Below are 15681 nucleotides of genomic sequence, written 5' to 3' on the forward strand. Positions count from 1 at the left end.
TTTGACCGCTATCCGATGTTGGGCTTTCTAATTGGGCAATCCAAATCACGTGATCAAATATGGGCGTCGAGGGCAAAGAAAGAAGGTTAGGTAGAAAATCATTTATGGCATGAGTTTTGAGGTGTTCCAATCGACTTTTTTATGTATTAGTTATTTTCAGATGGAGAGTCGTTATCAAAAGCAATTATTACGAGAAAATCCCTATCCCGAGAACTATAAAATATTTCGTGTTGTTTACTTTATGAAATGTTTCTTTTTTGTAAATATCAAATGAAACTACAATTAGTAAGTGGTTTAGATCCATTTTTTATATGGATAGTTTAAACTATTCAATTAATGGAGTTTATTTTATTATTTTTTAATTATAGCTTTTACTCTAAGGAATTCATCTGTTCCTATAGGTTTGTTTTTTATTTCATCATTATAATATTACTTTTGTTTTATATAACAAAATTCGGTCCTTCGAGCTCACACATTTGTTAACTAAAATAGGTATTTTAAAAACACATTTTTTTAAATGATATGCCAAATCTTTAAAGTGGAAAACCAACTCATCCATCTATAAGTCCGTTAAAACATGTACTGATACCTTCATCGAATTCAATTTGTCCTAAAAAAAATCGCACGATATCAAGCTCAACCTTTTTAATATTTTCATTATTTTATAGAATACACAATACCTAGCAAGAGCTAAGAAAAGCACGCAAGCAAAGCAAATACACTTGAAAACAATTAATAAGCTTTTATAGTTTAGAAAACACCTAAACACATTCAACTAAAAAACAAACAGTTTTGCTTATAAAGTCACTTTATTTACTTTGTTTGTTTGCCCTGGGAGGCCATATTGAATTTCATTTGTAAGCCGTTGGATATCTAGAATAAGCAACTAATTGCTTATAGTGAAAATCAGATAAGATGACAATAATTGCACTACATCGTAAATAAACGGATGTAGCTCAATGTTACAAACGTTACAAACTTATGTTATGACCGATGATGACAAGGGTTAGTAGGTAAGGTTAGGTTCCGTACTAAATAAGATTGGCTGAAAGGTAAAGTTTATCCAGTCATACGAGCTATATTTTTCAATAGTTTAAAAACGAAAATTGTCATAGAATTTTAATTTCGTTTATAATCATTATATAAGATTTGTAAGCTATTAGTTAATAATAATTGGTTAACAAAAATTAGCTAATCTTAGGATTAGTTTTAAATAGAACAATTGGCTCTATTTCCCTCCGGTCGTCATACTGGATCGAAGCGCTAATCTTTGTCATTGCCATGTACTGAAATTTTCCTTTAAGCGCAGAAGTGGTTGGCATAAGGCAGTTTGATATTAAAATAGTTTAAGAGAGTATCCTTCATCTTTGGAGAGGGACGACACGGATTCAGATTGTTTTCTTTTGAAAGAAACTATTGCATGTAAATATGATGGCAAATACCTGAACACTTCGACCACTTTGAGCGACACTTGTAGCTCTTGAAGATGCAAATGCCCTGTTTTGTTGGTATTCAGCAAACTTTATTGTTTATGGATGATCGACTTTACGGCCACCGATATTATTTTAAAACAGAGATTTAATCAAATTGAGTATCGCAATTTGTTTATGGTTTAAATGATCTATGCTTTTTTCGCAATTGATTCCCTTACAGCAAATATACTAAAAACTGGTTTTTTATTTTTTTTCTATCCTAAGATTCTGTTGAAGAAAAAGTATAGCACTACACACACAAACCACTTAACAAATTACAGAAAGAATATCGGGTAGAATGTACCTTAATGACCCTGATATTGTCGCAATAAATGGAAATAAACTCAATTTGGAAAAAACGTGTGATTCCAAACAATATTATTTCTGTAAAATGGAAAGAAGTAATTTTCAATGATGGAGAAAATTTTATCGTTTTTCGTTTTTATCGTTCGTCATTCGCCATGCGTCATTGGTCATTCGTCATTGCCAATTCGCCATTGGTCGTTGGTCATTTGTCAATGGTCATTCGTCATTCGACATTACTCATAGGTCATTCGTCATTCGATATTGGTCATTCGTTATTGATCATTCGTCATTAGTGATCCCTCATGCATCACTGGTCATTGGTCACTGGTCATTCGTCATTGCTCTTTCGTTGCACGTCATTGGTCATTGGTCATTCGTCATTGCTCTTTCGTTGCACGTCATTGATCATTGGTCATTCGTCATTAATCATTGATCATTGGTCATTCGTCATTAATCATTGATCATTGGTCATTCGTCATTCGCCATTGGTCATTCGTCCTTGTTCATTCATCATGCGTCGTTAGTCATTAGTTATTCGTCATTTGTCATTGGTCATTGGTCATTAGTCATTCGTCCTTCGTCAATCGTTATGGGTCAGTCGTCATATTCAAAGAAAAATACATACCGGGTGACATAAGAAGGTGGGAACACTCTGAATGTCCAATTTTTTTGACAATATGTAGTCAAGGGTCTTGTCTTACAGTAACTCACATTGATATACCACTTTCAAATCGATTCTACCGACATTGTTTCCGGTAAAAAGTGCTTGTAGCTTATGACGTACGATATTTAAGATAGTTTTTGACTGTACCCCCGCATTCCAAAACCATATAAACTTTTTATTATAATAAACCACTTTCAATAAAAAATTCTAATAGTTGAATCTCAGAAGGAACTTTCTATTTTTTTTTAAATACTAATCTGTTTTTTCTTTCCACTGCATGAGCTTGTCGAAAGTTTCTTCTGCATCTTACCGACTTGACAATTAATAATGAATAGATAGCCAACTAATATTTTGTTTTTATACTTATCTTGGTTTTTCCTTCCTGTGAGCTTATTTTTTAACGGAATTTGAAAATTTTGGTGTCAAAATATTGCAAAAAAAAATCGGTTTTAAAAGGTGTTTGTTCCCACTAGGGTGCTATTTGAAAAAACTAGGTTAACGTAAAAAATTAATAGTTCATTACATTAAATGCTCTTCACCATTAGACAAGTAATTATTTTGTCAACAGCAATTAGTTTTTTCCCAAAGTATATGAGCAAATTTCCATGGGTACAAAACCAGAAATCTTTAATTATGTTCATAGGTTATAATAAGTCTATTATTCCCATAAAAAAGAAATATAAATTACCTTTCAACAAATTTTGTGGTCATTGAACCATGTTAGTCCTGCCATTTCCAGCCCGACTTAAAATTAAGACTGGTATACCACACAAAGCCATTCTTAGAGACAGCATGTAAAATTATATTGTAGAGAATCGTCTTGTCCGCTTTTTCTAGACGCTCTTTTACTAAATATCCAAGTCTCGTCCAAGAATACTGGATTGAATGAAAGTGCATCATTCTGGTTTTTCGTGTATTCCCTCAAAAATGTCAGTCGCTTATGAACAATTCATGGTTGTTCCACCAGCTTTAAATACTACATTATTTCCAACAAGATTTCAACCTTTTTCTTCCATAAATTAATGAACCCTGTGAACCATCAATCCCATCAATTTGGTGTAAATTTTTATGTAGCGATTCTACCGTTACATGTTCTTTTATCAGGAAGAAAAAGAAATTATTAAAATGAATGAGCTTTTTCTTTTTTTGGCACTGATTTCAAGACTGACAAACAAAATTGCTGTGTCAATTTAAGACAGTAATGAACTGGATAGAGATGTCATGATATCACGCAACTGCACAATTGCTCTAACTCTAACTGCACCATACTTCAATGCACTCTGCGACACGACGTCATGATTCAGGAAATGAATGAAACAAGTCGTTAAACAAAAACAGTTTTTTTAATACTGCGGTAGAAAAATAATTGGTCTACGTGACTATTTTCTTAAGTAGGCGATTTCTCGGAAGTGACGTCACCTAAACGTCCTTGTCGCTCAGAAGGTTCGTTTGAGCGTAGAGCACCGCGTCATGGACGGTGGGAAAAATGGCAAATTTGCTCTCCTTTCTCTCCCACTTATCACAGTTTATCATAACCTCGTAAACAGGACCTGCGAAGCGAAAAAAAAATGGCGACCCTTGATAAATCACGGATCCTGGATCCGTCCTTACCGGAACAGCCCGCAATGTACAGAGTGATTCCCAGTTTGGCCAGGTCGGTCTGCAACTGACGCAGAAATTCCACCCCCGAGGGGTCCAAGAAGGTCAACGCCGAAAAATCTAGCACCACCCCCCTCTCGACCAAGTCGTCGAAGACGTGGTCATCCGACATACCCTGGTGGAACGTTTTGGGTGTGCAAATAAGTTGGAAAAAAATGTTTAAAAATAAAAACGTTATTTCCATTTGGAGAATTTTTTTCGACACTTGAAAATCTGGTCCATTTAGTGACATTTTTGTAGTCACTGCGTATGATATTTCCATATTAGGTTAAGACTTCTTAAATCAAGGAAAACAAGAATACCTTTTTTTTTCAAGAATAATATATAAAATATCTTATATTTTCCTGTTCTATTTAATCAAAGATTTCTTTTCTCAAAATGGTTTACCTATTACTGAATTATTGAAAATATTAAATTTCAAGTAAACAAATAACTTTTTTTCAAATTTTACTCTCACAATTAGGATCTCGATAACGAAAAGAGATACAGGGTGAATTAGATTAGGGCAAAATTGCGCATCGCTGGAAATATGGCGGAAAATCTGGAACTTTCGGTTTTCGTTTTTATTGTTTTATGTCATAATTTAAAATCTATCTCATTGTACCATTTTAGTCTTCAAAAATCCCTTCCGACATTTCGTTTTTCTCATCAACTTTATTTTTGCAGTGTTGAATTGATGTATCATAAGTTGTTGTGTTCTCTCAAATTCGAAATATTGAACAAAAACTCTTATACCATAGTAATATTTTAAGTAACATTTTAATATCTAGTGCATTACTGTGTCGTTAAAAATTGGCTTTACCAATGAACAAAAACGGGATTTGGTAAAACTTTATTATATACTTTGTTCAAAAAACTAAGATAAAATTATGAATGTACAATTAATGACAAAATTCTGAACATTTTTCATAAGCTGGCTACATATCATAAAAAGAATAAATAAATTACAAAAATTGGTCAAAATGTTGTCCGTGATTCTGCAAACCCAGTTAATAAAAAACTATATTTATCTTTAAAAATAAAAAAAATTAAGACCTGGAGTGTTGATTGTGGGACGCCCGATATATATAATTTTCAAGAAACTCCTCATTATTTTCAATAAAAAGAGAATTTTTGAGAGAGCGAGAACATTTCCTTCCTTCCTTATTTCGCGCTATTTCGAAAAACGCCCTCTATACCGAAACCGCACCTTTCTATTTTTAAAGATAATTGAGCTACAGGTGTCGAAAATAGTATACCAGTAAAGTAGACAGACGCTAAGTAAGAATCGTCCATTTCGAATGTTCTACCTCAATCGCGTTTTAAAGTTGGTAAAATCTTCGTTTATTGTTCGATTTAGATAATTTTCTTGTGGCATAGATTTCCGAAAAATGCACTAAAACCTAACCTCATACTGTGATACATTTTTAAGAAGCTCATATCAAGCGGAGTCAAATTTGCCTATAAGATATAAGGTGTTCCATAAAAAAAACATTTAGATACACTGACTATGCCACTGAATTCTACATAAAAATATATATCGGATGTGCTTTCCACCTTTCCGACATTTCATAGGATACCCAAGACGCGAGGGGTGCCTCAAAACTAAAAATTTCCAAACTCACCCTGTATTTTAAAAACTAATTAAGTCATGAAAATTTTCTTAACGTCATCTTTCGTTTCACAAAAACGTACCAACGAATTCTTATTTAAGACTACAAAAAACGCGTAAGCATTACTCCTGTAGAATGTTTGTTTATGGCCCAATTTCGATAATTCTCTTACTAGAAGCAACTGAAACGGTTTTTTTTTCATATAGCATCGACTAAAGTTATGGCTTACCCACAGCTTTTTCAAGCGGAAAATCGAGAAATACTTTTAGAGATTTTATCAAATTGAAAATGACAACAGATACGTATTCAGGACTACCTAAAAGTAACTAGACAAATGATAAAAGTTTTTAATGTTTTTAAAAAATAGATATTTTAACCTTTGTACATAACGATTATTTTGTATATGATTTTAAGAACCTATTTTAACTATATTTTTTAAAAAAATCATTCAGTCATGATAAAAAGACTTCAAACATTTTTTAAGGGACATATATTTTTAGTATCATTTTAAAACAGCATTATAGTATTCGAAAGTTATAATGCAGATACTAGCCAAAAATAATTCTCTTAAACGACTAAGCAAAGAATAATGAAATTCGAAAAAGTGTGTTTTTTATTCATTCAAATCGAGAAAAATTTCTTAGTTGAAACTTAAAGGTAACATGTACAAATGGAAATTAAATAATAGTTTTTTCAATTAGGTCACCATTTCTCTCTATGCGCTTTTGATTGTTGGCTACTACTTTTCTTAGCTCTTGTCTCGTAATGCTACGACGAATGCACAAATTTTCTTTTGTTTGCGGACGTGATAACACCCACAGAAAAAAATCTACAGGCGTGATATCTGGAGATCGCGGGGGCCAGCAGATTAAAGGACTGTGGAAACTTGGATTTACAAAGGCAACAATATGCAGACGTCAATCAATTTTGATATTTCTATTATTTTCAATATCAGATGAGAATTAAAAATCATTTTTAATTTAAAAACTACGGCGCTGAAAGTCTGTTTAGTTCATATCTAATCCTCTCTAATCATATCTAATTTTTAGAAAATCGTTAGTGTGTTTTGGTAAAATCTATCCAACAAAAAAAGGATTATCTACACTTGTATAGTTAGGTTTTATATAGTCATGAATCAAAAGTAAGTCCCAGTTGCCCATCACTTCAGGTCGATGTAATACGAAACACAAGATTTTAGTGCGTTTTTGAGAGACCCATCCAACAAAGAAAAAATTATTAAAATCAAAGAATTTACGACGATATACAACCTCGGCGGCGCGCATACGATATTTCAAACACCCTGTAGAAATCGGTATAGTTGGGTCCTAAATACCCCTGAATAAGAATTTGTTGCGAAATTGATTTTTTGTTTTTTAATCCCTAATAGTACTTCTCTCTCCATTGCTAAATAGTTCCAGTTAGCCATGACTTTAAGTTGAAGCAATAAGCAAAACAAGATTGTTTTCAAAATCTCGTAGCTGTGCGAAGCGTCTTCTCCGTACTATGCGCTACGCAGCCTACAAAGTGTGTAATTTAAAAATGTTTAGCCTTAATTTTGTTATGCATGCACCCTGTATAAAGTGTCTTTCACGTCTCGCCGTCTGTCTGTTAGGTAGCGGACGGTTAGGATATCTTTCTTGATACATCCGTCTTGCGGCGCGAGCATTACCATGAGCCATTCCATACACGAAATGCATATCTGCCATTTCAAACAAATAATTTTTAAATAAACTTTCAAAAACCAGTAGTGATTTGTAGTAACCAAGTTTAATTTTATTTAAAAATTTGACAACTGTCATGTTATTGTTATAAATGAATGAATTACTGGCGCTTAGCAAAGCCCAATTCGCCACTTTAAGTTTTTTTGACTAGTAAATCGATTAAAATGCAGTTTGTTTCTTAAATTTTCCTATTAAATTGCTAGTTTATTTCAAAAAAATTACATTTAAAAATGATGATGTAGTGGCAAGTTTTAGTAAATAAAAAAAAAGCTAAAAAGGACCGCGTGAATCAATTTGCTCCAAATTGAATGAGGATTTGAAAAATAATTTGTTTTCAGAAACAGCAGCGACGTGCCATTTTTTTTTCTTTAAAAATATTCAGTTCAAACCCCGTACGGACGCCACTGATAAAAATAAAAATAAAGCTTTTGTGTCATAAACCACCTTTCAATAATTAAAAGAAAATACAATTTTTTTTTATAAAATTTTAACACTCTGTATCTTGAAAAATATGAATTTCTATGTTTATATGAATTTTTCGTCTTAAAATCACGCAAGGAAACGTTTCTTAAAGTTTGCCAGCGTACTTTTTAACACCCTGTATATCTCGAACAGCACATGCGCATAGACGAAAACCGTAAATACAAAAATTGTTGCTCTTGATGCGGTCTAAAATACCCTCTAAACCAATTAGTCATATTTTTTAGGAATTTTGATTTGCAGCTAATGATCGACTTTGGAAAAGAACAATTTTCAGGGTCTTTTAGATTTTTGCCCATAATTGAAAAAATGCGTGTCCTGGTTAAAGAATTCTGAAGATTGTATTAATAGTTTTCGAGAAAATACTTTTTTTCTGGAAGCCAAAATACCCAAAAAAAAATTTCTACATTTTCAGATTTGATTGTTTCTAGAGTTTAGATGTCAGTATGGAGTCCTCTGCTAAATTTGAATTCGATAGCAGCAAATTTGATACACACACACATTACATTTTCGAATATAGCACAGAATAAAACTGACAACAGAAACACAGCCTTCTAGTTATGGTTATGGATATGGAGAAACCAATTTTCAGTTTTTTGCGAATACCGGGCACACCCTGTATATTTTTGAAAATTACTAACAACAAAAGTTTATAGCACTGGATTCGAGGAGTAATCTTTTTCTGAGACCCTCGCAAACACGATTTTTTAAAAGACAAATACTTGTCGACCCCCGCCCCCCAATTTCAATAGGTTCCGTCAGGGAACCAAGCTCCATGTGTATGAGTAATTTGAAGTCGATAATAAGCAACAAGGTTTTAGCGCATTTTTCAGAGATCTTCAAAAAAATATATCAAAATCGAACCATAAACAAAGATTTTACAAGGGTGCGCAGTTCTGTATAAAAGGAAAGCACCGCTCCCGGGCCAATCAGTCGGTAGAAAAGGAGAACCGGAACGATATTGCTTACCCTTTCCATCAACTTCGCGCGTTTCCTCAGTATCGCCTGAGGATCGAGTCCGACCTTGCGCACGAAAAGGTCCCTGAAGGAGTCCCGCGAGGCGAAACTGAGTCCTCCCGAATAGTGGAATATCTTGAGACCGGCGATCTCTTGGGCCGCCTTGTAACGTTTGATGTCGAGGTAGAGGTCGGTGTTGGGCACCGCGCCAAGCAAACAGGTGTAGGGCTTGTAGCCCTGACAAAAGATGCTCACGAAGGATATGGCTACGCCCGCGGCCAGCCCGTAGCTAATCTGGATGAAGAGGGTCACTCCGAACGTGACGGCCCAGACAAGGCCGTCCCATTTGCTTAACCGCCAGTACTGCCTCGCCGATTTGAACTGCATCAGCATGCCCTTGAGGGCCACCACGATGATGCTCGCCAGCACGCACTGCAACGCACACACATTAAAACTGTAGAAAGTTAACTGCAAATCTCCATTTTGGCAAATCAAATAGCTGCAGGTCGGAAATAATAATAACAAAATTGTTTTCGAAAAATCGTCACTGGACGGGGCAAGTTTGTAGCGCGTAGCGCGAAGCAGCTTTGTATTTCAAGAGGAAGCCGTTTCGCGGTTTCTTGTGCTAGAGCGACGCATTGTTTTTCTATAGTGCTCCTGCAGAACACTATAGAACTTTCGCAAAATATATTGTGCATACACGCTGTCTACAGCGTATCGCCGAATTTCAAAGTCACGACAAACTTTGATAGATATAAAAAATACGTAAGCAATAAAGATTTGCAATGATATAATTGCAAGTAACTGAAACTCTCTCGATAAAGTTTACAACACTGTTTAAACCAAATTATCCATTTTTTTGTGGTTTTCCATTTACGACTAATAATTTAATCACGAAAACTGCAATTTTCAGGGTCTTTTACATTTTTTTTCTACCCATAAGCGACACACCCTGTGCATATTTGAAAAAATCCGGCCCTGAATCTTCCACGTTTGCTGGTCCAAGAATTTTTCCAAAACAGGAAATGGTTTTCGAGAAAATAAGTTTTTTATGAAACCATGCAGTGCATCGTAATAATCAATTACGTCTTCGCATCTTGACTGAGCCCCCGGAGTAGTGATTTTCAAATATCTCGAGCAGCGTGTGTCATGTGTGATGGACGAAAACCGCTAATAAAAATTGCAGCTCTTGATGCGGCCTATTAACGATGTTTGAACCGATTAGCCATATTTTTTACGATGTTTAATTTGCGGTTAATAATTTACTCGGGAAAAGTACAATTTTCTAGGTTTTTTTAAATTTTTGTCTATAATTGGAAAACCCTGTATATAATCGAAAAAATGACTGAAATAAATGTTATGGCACTGTATTTTCCGTGTTTGCTGGTTAAATAATTTTGCAGACTGGGTGAATGGTTAAGGAAAAAACATGTTTTCCTGGAATTCAAAACAACCAAAAAAATTCAATTTTTTTTTAAAAATACTTGGTGAAATTTGATTGCCCCCAAACTGTTTAAATGTGGGCAAGGACTTTTAATTCTCTACTAAATTTGAAGTCGATGTCTGCAAATTTAGGACAAATATTTTTCAGTTTTTTTGAATATTTGGCCTACTCTGTACATTCTGGAAAAATTCTCAAGAATAAATATTTATGGAGACAAATCTTGTGCGTGTTCTCGTTCAAGAATTTTTTTGGCTGCATTAACGATTTTGGAGAAATGAAATGAAAAACCTCCCGACCCCCCAACCCCCCAATTCCAATGGGTTCCGTTAAGGGACCAAATGCTATTTGCCTGCCAAATTTGAAATCGATAGCCTCGAAGTTCGCGCACTTATCGTGTTTCATAGCAACGTCCAAAAAGTAGTAGAAAATCGAAAGAAAAGGATGGAGAAGCTTGAACGCAGCCATTTTTACAACGGAGAACGGACTGACAAAAAAAAATTTTTTCGACGCTTATCATTTCTGTACCAATGGCGGTCCTACCGTTACCGAGATCTCCAGTTTAGTGCGATTTTTCGAAAGTAACAAGGAATAATAAAAGGCTTTATTAAGAGGACTACAAAAGACGAAGTTGAGGCAGACTCTCCTAACTTACCCTACATGCTGCATTCAAGAAACGATCAAACAGGTGGTCGCTAACCAAAAGCAGCCATTACAGTAGCCAAAGAATCTGAATTAATATTAACTTATTTAATCGATAGTTAAACAGAAGCACAGAAGAAGGATAAGGTGCAAAGAGAGAAGTGACAGGCAGGACGGCGGAGCCAGCATCAACTTACAAAATGCTGAATAATTGATAATGAAAACGAACGTTCGAAGTAAGCAGATAACGGAAGCAGTAACGGAGTTTTATATTCTTATAAAGATATACTATACCAATACTAGGTTTCTTGCCTTTGCAATGGGTTTCAGTAAAGGGTCGTTAATATGTTATAAGTATAAATTTCTAGTCTGAGAGTTCTTAAATCAGAATTAATCTTATCATTAGCGTCTGCGATATTTTCGGGTTTAAACGAGATATATAGCTGAGTGGCCTCAGAATCTAAATGAGCAAAGCAATGACATAATATTATCTGAGACGTATATAGGGAAAGAGAACAGGCCCGAGAAGAGAACCCTAGGAAACACCGCAAAGTTGTAAGTGTCATCTCTGACACTTACAACTTTGATGATTTAAGTAAACCATGCGCTGCCTGTCACTTAAATAGAATTCAATAAGAAAAAGGCATTCTTGTGAAGATGAAGAGTATCATCGAATGTTTTGCTGTAATCTAAGAGAGTCAAGGTAGTTAATTTGTCACTTAATTGTAAATAATTAGGATTAGGTAAACTTGTAACTTTACCAGTAAAGCGTACACTATAAATAACTAATTTATAAAAGTATTAGCAAGGTACCCACTATTTATACTTAATAAATATTTGCCCTCATATTTTTAATTGCCAGCCAGACGAAAAAGAAATTAAAATTCCTCCAAGAGCTGCAGCTGTTAAAAAATCAATTGTTGATGAAGCAGTATCTTCCGGTTCTACTGCAATAGCAGCTATGGTGTTTATAGAGTTCCTTCTCTATTTAAGTAGTTAATATACTTAATTTTAATAAGACTGCCATATGCGAAGTTGCGACATTAACTTTAGTTAAATGATATAAAGTTGAGTTTATACAGCTTTAAAGTTAATTTAACATTAAACTAACGATTTTTTTTGGGCTTTAAACTTTTATTTTAAATTTATTTCTCAGCTAATTTAACTGTCACTAAATTTTTTTATGGGAACATACTTTTGATAATATCTTACGATTTTAATTGTTAGTAAATGATTTTAATTTTTGAGCAAGTTTCCTAATATGAACTCAATTCCGGAAGTATTTGAAGGGTTAATTTGCGATTATCTGAGACCATTGAACCTAAGTCGATCAGTGAGGGAGTTAAACCTCACTGCCCATTGGATACTTTTGTGGATACGATTAACACTGATTCCTCCAGGGCACAATGTAATTGTACGAGCTTGATTTATTAGGAATTGGCGGACCCTTAATTTCATGTATTATTCGCAAAACTTCTGGATTCCTGTTATGTCTTAATTGAAAAATACTTGATTGGAACAAATTTTTGAACGATCAAACAGCTATTATCGCCAGTTATCAAGAATATAATTATGAAAGCCTTTGAGAAAAAAAAAACCCACACCTTCCATCTTAAACCAAAATTATGGAAACGCTACGTTGATGATACTTTTGTTAATCCATTGTCAACTCTCTTGTTTACAGAGTCATAAAACTATCTCAGTCCGAGTCACTGAAGCCAAAATTAAAACAACTTACATCTGCTTTTCTCTCTAATAATTTCCACATATTAAGCGTCCCATCACAAAAAAACACTTCGCCACAACCTTCCAAAGACAATAAGTCCGAAACCAACCCCATACTTGCCACTGATGTGCTTCCTTACATTAAAAACGTCACTTACCACATATCAAAAGTTCTTAAGAAATATAACGTCAAACGCAGACTTATAACTTGCCCAAAAATCCATATGTGGCAAAGAATACACTGGAGAGACCGGACGAAAAATGTCATCTAGACTCAAAGAACATGAAAGAGCTATAAGACTTCGACAAATAAACTCATTAGCTGTTGCCGAACACAATCACGAAACTGGACACCAGATTTCATTCGATAAGACAAACATTTTTGTATGTTAGCAATTTTCTTGACTACGAAAAATTAGAAAATCTATAGAAATCTATAAGCAACCAAACAATCTTAACCGCGACCCTTCACCAATATGGGAACCACTCATCCGAGACAAGGTTCATGCTCCCCCTTTAGCCCCGCCCCTGAAATAATACATAAGCAGGTTCAGAGTAGAAAGCGAGCCAGTTCCAAGTTCCACTCATCAACAACCAAGGCAGGAGGAATAAAAAATTTTGTAAATAGCCTTAAATGCATGGTTGCCAATTTCTTTTCCACATGTGACATCTGGGGGCCTCGGGGGTCACATCTTGGCCCACTCCTTTTAACGATATTTGCGAATGGTTTGTGAATGCCTGCCTCAATGGGAGCTGTCTAATAGAAATATCATAGATCTTAACCTTTCCCAATGTAAAGCCATTACATTTTCTCGGTTTATTTTATCAAGTTTTCCCTCGTTGGATGCATGTCTCCATATATAATGGTGTTCATTAGGAGAAGGAGCCAAAACTTCAACAACATTTCGACATTAAGAGCTTTATGGTGGTCTCCCTTTATGGTGCACATTGGAGATTCCTTAGGCTTTATTTAATTTGATTTCGTTTATATCTGACCTATCTTTATTCTTAACCCACTGGGCATTTTGCCATTAACAAAGCAATGTCGACACGGGGAGTGGCCCGTTTCATACCTATACCTACCCTAGGCAAAGTCTCGAACACCGGCCCCACCCATAGCAAGACGATCAACAAGAGACCGGCGGATACGACGGAAGCGAACTGCGTGACCCCGCCCACCGTCTGCTGGATCATAGACCTGGAGAGCGAGGCCGTCACCGGCATACACGAGAACACCGAACCCACAGCGTTGCTCAAACCCTGAAATGAAAACTTCATCACGTGGTTTTGAGGGGGGGGGGGACTACACCGACCAAAGCGAGCAACTCTTGATTGGAATCGACCTCGTACATAAGCTTGCGCGCGAATATCAGGGCCATCGACATGGTGATGGTATAGGAGACCATGGTGATGACCACGCAGTCCACCCAGATGTCCGGTATCAGGCCGAACGCCGGCAAAGTGGGTTCCGGCAGACTAAATCACACATTTAATAGCGTCCAAAGGACTTTAGAAACGGGTCTTACCCAGTAGGGATGTAGCCCACGACGCTGACGTTCTTGGTGTGGTGAAAATCGCCGAAATAAGTCACCGCCGTGCCGACGACCACCGCCACCAGTTCTACAGGGAACGGCAGTTTCGTCTTTTTCGCCAACCAAGGCTAAACACTGGAAAAGTGTAACTCGAACTTACGCCGGCGCGTTTCACTCACCTTGAAATATTCGTTGTTGAGCGTGAGTAAGACACAGGCGATCGGCGATATGATGATGGCCGTCCTGTTGCCGCCTGGAAGAGCCAACACGGCGTCGTAAATGGTCTGGAATTGTTAACAAGAGTTTAATAATTAATAAAATTAAAACCTTACGAACTCTTGGAAAAATCTAATGAATTCCATAAAGCCTTAATTAATTGAAAAATAAAGATGAACATGGACAAGATATTATACAGAGTTGTGTTCATAGATTCGTATACAGTCTCTATTGTGAATGAAGCTTTGAATGGAAAAAAGCTGCGAAACTTTGGCGCTAGAAGTATACCATCCAGTAAAAGTGCAGCATTTTTTCTGTGCAAATTATATTTGTACTATTTGGAACAAAGCTCACCTAAATCCAAATTTTTATGGACCAGAAAATGATGGCTGGGTACTGGAAAAAGATCAATACCATTTTAAATGGCTTTACCGGGACCAAATACCATATTATGTCAGTGATTCTTTAAATCTTTGTATACAATGGCTATAATAATAATTAAACTCCTTTTCCATTGAAATGTTTTACTGTCACAATAATTATTCCCTTCTTATAGTAAAAAAATGTTTTGACAAATATCGAAAATTTTATTGAATTCAATATTTAAATGAATCTTACAAAATCCCAAAATGTAATTTATTATATTCCTGGATTGTGGATTTAGACATTTATTTGCGTAAAATTTTGCTTTTTTGAAAACTTAATTTTCCTAATAATTTATCTAATTTTAAAAATAAACTTTCTTGATAAATCTAAAAAAATATTCACAACAGAATATATATGGGCAACTGTCGAAACTGTCTGGCTACTGACAAATCATGATTTTTTAGTTCTCCAAAGAAAATATATAAAATTCAGCTTTTCTACTATAACTAATGTAAAATTAAAAATAACCCTACTTTAAGGGTGTCGGGCAGCGGGTTGCAATTCTACTGTCTTGCTTTGGACGAGGCGACTTCTAATAAAATATATGAAAACTAAGCTTTTTACTGCACTATATTTAAGACACAACTTTACATATCTTTACTACCTGTTAACTGCTAAAGCCACCGCTAGCCAAATTTCATAGCCCGGGATCGCTCTTACATACACAGAGAAACTTTTTGATTTTATTATTTAACTACGGCCTGGCCGTCGCGGGCCCTTGCTCTATATTAGGGGGTATCTTATCTGTTGCAAGAGCTATAATTATCTTTGATAGTAGTAGAAGTTGCGTCCCTCTAGTGGTCGTTTAGGGAATTCGGAAATAATTTTGTACAAATTAGCGTGATTTT

General features: G+C 35.3%; 1 protein-coding gene across 8 annotated transcripts in view; it reads right to left on the reverse strand.

Annotated features, from left to right (window-relative positions):
• Positions 1 to 3785: 3785 nt before the first annotated feature.
• Positions 3786 to 15681, reverse strand: part of LOC132705905 (prestin-like) — a 67314-nt gene continuing 55418 nt past the window's right edge. For all 8 annotated transcript variants that reach the window (XM_060676868.1, XM_060676863.1, XM_060676862.1 and 5 more), the window contains 7 exons: positions 14371 to 14475; positions 14186 to 14319; positions 13973 to 14135; positions 13743 to 13919; positions 8864 to 9283; positions 4054 to 4216; positions 3786 to 3992 (listed from right to left, as the gene is read on the reverse strand). In XM_060676868.1, coding sequence (XP_060532851.1) covers positions 3862 to 3992; positions 4054 to 4216; positions 8864 to 9283; positions 13743 to 13919; positions 13973 to 14135; positions 14186 to 14319; positions 14371 to 14475 — 1293 coding nt within the window. In that variant the 3' untranslated portion in view covers positions 3786 to 3861. The remainder of the gene's footprint in view (positions 3993 to 4053; positions 4217 to 8863; positions 9284 to 13742; positions 13920 to 13972; positions 14136 to 14185; positions 14320 to 14370; positions 14476 to 15681) is intronic.

This window comes from Cylas formicarius, unplaced genomic scaffold, assembly GCF_029955315.1.
Source record: "Cylas formicarius isolate icCylForm1 unplaced genomic scaffold, icCylForm1.1 PGA_scaffold_8__14_contigs__length_24414737, whole genome shotgun sequence".
NCBI classification, from domain to species: domain Eukaryota; kingdom Metazoa; phylum Arthropoda; class Insecta; order Coleoptera; family Brentidae; genus Cylas; species Cylas formicarius.